This window comes from Echinops telfairi, unplaced genomic scaffold (assembly GCF_000313985.2).
Source record: "Echinops telfairi isolate 266 unplaced genomic scaffold, ASM31398v2 ScPeMD7_2;HRSCAF=8, whole genome shotgun sequence".
NCBI classification, from domain to species: Eukaryota; Metazoa; Chordata; class Mammalia; order Afrosoricida; family Tenrecidae; genus Echinops; species Echinops telfairi.
In genome coordinates this window covers 5039442-5046608 of record NW_022103898.1, presented here as the reverse complement: position 1 = coordinate 5046608, position 7167 = coordinate 5039442, and the positions used below count along the sequence as shown (strand labels likewise).

The 7167-nt window shown below is 57.6% G+C and overlaps 1 protein-coding gene across 2 annotated transcripts in view; it reads left to right on the top strand.

Annotated features, from left to right (window-relative positions):
* The window catches only part of FBLN1 (fibulin 1), a 101607-nt gene that overhangs the window by 52196 nt on the left and 42244 nt on the right, over positions 1 to 7167 (top strand). Inside the window, exon 15 of one of the 2 annotated variants that reach the window (XM_004700222.4) lies at positions 3985 to 4441. The exons of the other annotated variant lie outside the window; for it this stretch is intronic. Coding sequence (XP_004700279.2) covers positions 3985 to 4339 — 355 coding nt within the window. The 3' untranslated portion in view covers positions 4340 to 4441. Of the gene's footprint in view, positions 1 to 3984; positions 4442 to 7167 lie in introns of those variants that run through there. 2 annotated transcript variants of the gene reach the window in all.

Below are 7167 nucleotides of genomic sequence, written 5' to 3'. Positions count from 1 at the left end.
CCCACCCCCACCCCTGTGAGCCTGTATGGCTTTACTGACCAGAGCAGCTGGCCCTGCGGTGAGCAGCCCGATGCCGAACCCATGGTGTCACTGGGCTCTTACAGAGAACGGCCTTGGAAGCCCCGTCGGGGGTCGGGGGGAGCAGTTCCCCTTTGTCACATGGGTCACTCTGAGTCAGCATTGACTTGGTGGTGCCCGGGCCCCCACGACAGGAGGGGATCCCGGAACTCGAGAGGCAGGGTGGCCGCTCATCTTGGGCCAGTGGTCTGCTAGGAGTCAGATGGCCCAGAGACCCCAGTCAGCCTCAGGGAGGCTTGGGGAGCTCCCGGGAGTGACCAGGGTCTGGTTCCTGGGGAGGGCGTGCCGCTCTGGCATGTGGCAGCCCTGGGAGTGGGGTGAGCAGTGCACACACCCCCGTGCTTTTCACGTTCTGCGCCGGCCGGGTTAAGGCTTCCATCGGTCGCCTCGAAAGCTATCCTTGGATGGGGTACAAACCTCAGGGGGGAAGTTGCAAAGCCCTCCCCGTGTGGAGAACTGGGGCGTGTGCTGTGCGCTTGAGCTTGTGTCTGTGTAGGATGAGGGTTAGTGTGTGAATGTAGCATGTATGGGGATGTAGGTGGGTGTGAGATGCGTGTGCATAGTGTGTGTGGTGTATGTGTGTGTATAGTATGATGAGGGCTTATGTGTGTGATGTTTGCTGTGTGAACGTAGTGTGTATGGGTGTGTGTGATATGTAGGTATAGTATGAGTGACGTAGTGGATTAAGCTTTGGGCTGTTAACCGTAACATCAGCAGTTCAAAACCATCAGCTGCTCCTTGGGAGAAAGATGAGGCTTTCTGTTCCCATTAAGAATGTGTTAATCTTGGTTGACCAGAGAGACAAATTCATGGACACTCATGTGTGTATAAGAAAGAGCTTAATATGAGTGTATATAAAAGAGCAAGTGAACATCGAGAAAACATCCCAGCCCAGTCCAGATCAAGTCCAGAAGTCCTATATTAGCCCATATGTCCAATACCAGTCTATAAATTTCTCTTCAGACTCACACAACACATGCAATGACGCAGAGTGCAGGAAGATCACAGGCAGATGGGTGCAAAGTCTTGTGGATCCAGTGGTGGTGGAAGCATCTCAGCACTGGCAGGGGTCTCTCCACATGGCTCCTCCAGCTCTAGGACCAGCTTCATTAACATAGCTCCATGTGGCTTGTCAGCAGGAACGTGTAGCAGAGAGTGAGCATGTGTCCGGCCTCCAGTGAGCTATTTATTCCTTCGTGCCTCCAAATGAGGTCATCAAGCTGTGACCTGATTGACAAACTAGACTCCACCCCTTCGCAAGTTGACTGGAGATGATGTAACTGCCGCCAAGAGTCACAGTCACAGAAACTCACAGGGGAAGTTCCACCCTGTCCTGTAGGGGTCACTGTGAGTCAGTCTATTCCATGGCCATGAGTTTAACTCTGACTTTGGAGCGTGAGTAATGTGTTCACATCAAGTATGTGGTATGTGCGTATGCAGTGTGTGGTGTGCATATGTGTAGTATATGATGTGTGTCGTAAATGTAGTGGTTCATGCGTGCGCAGTGTACGGTGCGCGTGCTATGTATATGTGGTGTGTGTAGTGTGTGTGTGAAATGTGTAGTGATGTGTATCTGGTGTGGAGTGTGTATATGTGATGTGTGTGGTATGCGTGTTTAGTGGGTGTGGTGTGTAGAGTGTGTATGTGTGATCTGTGTGTGCATATGTGGTATGTGTAGTGTGTACGCAGTTTGGTGTGTGTCAATGGGTGCTGTGTATAGTGTGTCTCTGTGTGTGTGATGGGTTTGTGGTGTGTGTGTTTATAAAGGCTTTAGGGCAGGCTGGCTCTGAAACCCAGTGGTGGCCACTGCCTTGTTCTCTCTAGGATGAGGCAAATGACCGAATCGAAGGAGACCCCAGACTTAGCAGCTGGTGCTAGAGCCCTGGAGAAACTCAGCCCCCTCTCCGAGCCCTCTCTGCATGTGGGGGCACACCTATTTGGCTGGGGCCAGGGTGGTTCTCAGGGCGTCTACTCTGGGGCCCTTCCCAGTGTGCTGGCCTGCACGGGCTCCCTCCCCGGGCCTTTTATCTGCGAGCTCAGAATGGCGAGTGCCTGGGTGAAGGAAACCACTTTTATTCTAAGTTCTGACACAGAGCCTGGAACTGCGCTGGCAAAGACCCCACCCCGGTGAATGCCAGGTGTAAAGGAAGTCCAGGAGACTCGGCACAAGGCAAGGGACCCGTGCCGAAAAGGACCTGTGATAATGTGACGAGGTCCGGCACAGAGGGCCCTCCAGGCAGCAGACCTGGTGGAGATGGTGAATGCTGGGGAGTGGGCTCCGCCAGCTCCTGGGAGGTGCCCCCCTGGCCTCTGCTTCCCAAGCCATCTTCAGCGTGTGAAGGGCCTGGGATTCAGGAAGCACAAGGCAGGACCTGTCCCCCCACCTGTCACAGGGATTTGGAACCTCCCACTATCTTATGACGGGTAGTCAGAACCATTTCTGTCTTGTCCCAGGCAGTTGGACCCTGCCAGTGTCTCATCACAGGAAGTCAGAACCTGTCTCCTATCTTATCACGGGGAATCGGAGCCCACCCCTGCCTCCTCACAGGAAGCCAGACCCTCTCCCTGTCTTGTCACACAGGAAGTTAGAGCTGCTTCCTGTTCTGTCACAGGACGTCCGAATCTGCTTCCACTTTGTCCCAGGAGGACAGTCGTGCCCTCCTCCCGACACAGGAAGGTGGAAGCTGTCCGTCTGCTGCCACAGGAAATGAGAACTGCTGGTCACCTGTCGTGTTCGTGTTGTTAGGAGCCCCCAGTCGGTTCTGACCCATAGCAACCCCACGCCCACCACAATGAAGCCCCTCCCCCAGTCCTGTGCCACCCTCACATTCCTTCCCGTGTCTGGGCCCATTGTTGCTGCCACCGCGTCCGTCCATCTCTCGAGGGCCGTCACTGCTGCCCTCCTCTAGGGTCTGGTCTCTCCTGATAGATGAAGGCTCCCCATACTTGACTCTCCCCTGTCACAGGGTCCTGGGATCCATCTCCTTGTACATGAAGTCACAATCTGTCTCCAGCCCGTCACGGGCAGTCAGCCTGTTTCCTTCTGGTCTCAGCAAGGGGGAACCGGTCTCTGTCTTGGCCCGGGAAGTGAAGGTCTGGCCATTCCTGTCCAAGGACAATGGTGCCTTGCTTACTCTGCTGTTGGAAGTTGGAATCTTTGTCCACCCCCGTCACAGGAAGTTACTGTCACAGTCACGCATGTAATAGCAGTGGTCACTGTCTCCATTCTAGGCCCTGTGGCCACAGAGGGGGAGCTGGCCCTGGATCCCGAGGTTTCGTGGCATTGTGGGAGCTGGGGGCAGGATCCACCCGACTGTCTGAACACAACTCTCTCTCTCCCTTACTCTGTGACCTCAGTAAGGACGCGCACCCTTTCTGGGCCTCAGCTTCCTCTTCTGAGAGAATGGGGGTCGGCACACCCTCGTAGCGGTTGTAAGGAGCCAAGCCCTCCACATCTGATAGCAGCCTGCTGGCTCGGGTGGAGAGAATCACTTTTCGGCTCATCTACCGAGACTCAGGCACTATCTATGACCCTGACCACCATCTGGCCAAGAGGCCAGGGCCCTGGACGACACTCAGAGGGCAGCAAATACCCAGAAGTCGTCCCAGGGTGGGGGCTCGGCCGGTGAGAGGGGGGACACAACCTTTGTCCCCCTCCCCCCAGCTTCCCCGAGGGTGTTGGAAGCGGGTCATCCCTGAGTCCAAAGCTGAGGTCCCACGGCACCTCCCCCAGGTGAGTGAGGGGTGCTCTTCTTGCTGGCCAGATGGCCTCAAGGGGCAGCTGGAGGCCTGTGCAGGCCCCCAAGCCCATCCCCCACCCCCACCCTGCTTCCCCCGCCTCGTTGCCCTCCCGCTTGCTGAATGCGCCCCTAACGCACCTCTTGTCTCTGCCCCCCTTTCTTGCAGCCGCTGTGAGCGCTTGCCTTGCCCTGAGACTCAAGAGTGCCCCAAGCTGCCTTTGAGAATAACCTACTACCACCTCTCTTTCCCCACCAACATCCAAGTGCCCGCCGTGGTCTTCCGCATGGGCCCCTCCAGCTCCGTCCCTGGGGACAGCATGCAGCTGGCCATCACCAGCGGCAACGAGGAGGGCTTTTTCACCACCCAGAAGGTGAACCACCACAGTGGCGTGGTGGCCCTCACCAAGCCGGTCCCCGAGCCCCGGGACTTGCTCCTGACCATCAAGATGGACCTGTCCCGCCACGGCACCGTCAGCTCCTTTGTGGCCAAGCTGTTCATCTTTGTCTCCGCTGAGCTCTGAGTGCTTGCTTCGGGCCGTGGCCCCTGGTCGCTTCCCCCACCCTCCACCTTGCCCCCCAACACTCTCCCTGGTTCTGAATAAAGTGTAGCAGGCCCCCCCACCCGCGTGCTTCACTGCCTGGCTTCGGTTCCGCGAGGGTGTGGGTTCATGCGAGTTTCTCGCTCAGAGACGAGCCAGCCCAGCCGGGTGCCACCGAGCACGCCCACGGGGTGGCCAGAGTGTGGTTCTCCTATAGGGACCCCTGCGCTCGCTCAGTGGACCTTGCCCTGGGCACTCCCTGGATTTGGGGTCAGAGCAGGCTGAGGCCCAGGGGGAGGTCCCTTCTGCGTGGGTCTCTGGGCCTGCTTTCCAGTTACTCTGCCTCACCACTTCCCTGTTGACCCCAGAGGACAGAGGCGGTGGCCACGCCCAGCCCCCCCCCTCCAACAAATGGGGGAACGGAGGCCCAGAGAAAGGAAAGGGCTGGTCCAAGGTCATTGGTCTCAAACCCAAGGTTTCTTCTGGCCCCTGCTTGGTGTCTGCCAATTTCTTGCCAGTTTGTTTCGAAGACACCCCCACAGTCAATTCTCATTCATGCCAACCTCATAGGTCAGAGTAGAACTGCCCACTCCTTGCCCCGACCCCCACCCCCCACCCCCAGGATCTCCAAGGCTGTAAATCTTTTCTGGAATGGAATATGTGACCATGCCAAAATGGCTGTGTCCTGGAATTCAGACTCTTGATAAAGAAGCTCAGGTCTGGTGGGAAAAAGACTGCCGATACATCGCAGCCTCTTAAACACAGTTCTAGCCCAAAGGAGGCTGGTGGTCTCCACGGGGGAGCTCGGCCCCAGGCCAGAGGAGGCCGGGCTAGCAGAGGAGTGAGGTGTCTGGGCACCCTGCATTGTCCCCCACTGCTTGCTTGGAGGGTGTCGCCAGAAGTGGTCTGCTCACAGTCACACGGCTGGCATCTGGCCCCCATTTGCTGACCAAGCACTGCTTAGACCTTGCTGTCGCAAGCCCGCCAGCATGGGCCTTCCCCACTGACACCGCCTCCCAGCATGCCATGTCCACCCCATCATTCCCTAGGGTCCTCACTCAGCTCAGTAGCGAGGGATCCTTTCCAAGCACGCTGCGGCACCTCCCTTCCTTCAGATCCAATGCAGACTCCCTCAGAACTCCTCAGAGTGCCTCCCAGGCCCAACTTGATGGAACTTGGCTGCCCCCGGCCCCTGTGCACCCCAACTTGGGAAGACCTCGGCTCCAGAAGGCTTCCCAGGCCCTCTGGGTGATTTGTGCTCTCTGACTCTTACCCTCTGTCTCTTTGAGGGCCTGCTGATCTGTGGCTCGCTGTTGTCTCCCTCCCCCATCCAGCAGGCCACAAGAAGGTGAGGTCTTGCTTGCTACGGGGGTCTCCAGCACACAGCAGGTGTTCCGTCGGTGTCTGGTGAGGAGATGGGGGGCCTTGACACCAACCCTGGCTGGTGTGCCAAGTGTGTTCTTAGCGCCGACGGCCTTTTCGAAGCAGAAATGTGAAGCGGGGCGGGGGCAGGACGCGGCTGTGCATCGAGGACCGCGTTCTAAAGGCCTTCTTGGAAAGGCACTTAATGGGGCGCTCTGCCCTGCCTTGTGGTGGGGAGAGGAGGTCCGTGGCTGGTGCCTATGGCCAGGCGACAGTTACCCTCCACGGAGCGCACACATGTCCTAGCCGGTCTCCTCCAGGCCTGTTCCCGGTGATCTCTGATTAGAATCAACTTCCAACTGCTCCTCTTCCAGGGCTGAAGCCAGTGGGTGGGTTACAGCCTCTCTGGAGCCCATACAGGGAGCCCTGCCACGAACAGGTGAAGGGCCCTCCTGAGCTGGCCTCTGCCAGCCTTTGCACGGACCCCTTCCGTGCCCCAGGTGCCCCAGGTTTCCAGCTCCGCTGCCTGTTGGAGTGGGAGGGGTTGGTCCCTGAGTGGGCTTCTGCCAGCTCCTGTTCTCCCTGGAGACTTACCTCCAAGGTCTGCGCCTCCGTGAGCCCGCCCTCCCCCCTGTCCACTCCAGCAGAGCATCCACCGTGTGGGCTTGTTGATGGGCAGGGACGGGGCGACCCAGTGGGAACATCCTGGCTTTCCCTCAGGGGGACGTGGGCCGACGTTGCTGGCCAATGTGTCAGTGGCAACTTCTGTGTTGCTGTGATGCCGAGCAGGTGTGAGCAAGCAGAGCTTCAGACTGAGATGGCCCAGAAAGAAAGACCTGGTCATCTCGGAAAACCAGCCCACAAGAGCCCGGTGACTGACAGTGGCCTGATGCCAACTGACCACGGGGCTGGCACAGGAGTGGGCAGGGTTTCCTTCTGTGGTCACGGGTTGCTGTGAGGTGGGGGTCAGACAAGATTGACTGGTCTTGTCCAGCAGTTCTCAACCTGTGGGTTGCAACCCCTTTGGGGGTCGAACAGCGCTTCCACAGGGGCCGCCCAATTCATAACAGTAGCAAAATGAAAATAATGTTCTGGTTGGAGGGGGTCACCACCACATGAGGAACTGTATTACAGGGTCTCGGCATTAGGAAGGTTGTGAACCACTGGTCTTATCGTTCTTGACAGCAGCTAATGACATTTAGGGTGGTCGCGTGTTTGGTGTCCCCGCTGGGTGGGGGATTTTTGAAGACAGGGTTTGTGTCTGGTGAACCTCGGCAACCTTGGCCACTTGAGGATCGGCCTGTGGGTGGAGTTCAGTGAACCTGTGAGGGAACCTGGGTGGATTGATGTGTGGATGGGAGAATGCTTGGGTAATGAGTGATGGAGGTTGAGTGGATGGATGGACAGGATGTGATGATGGCTGGTGAAGGAAGGAAGGATGGATGGAT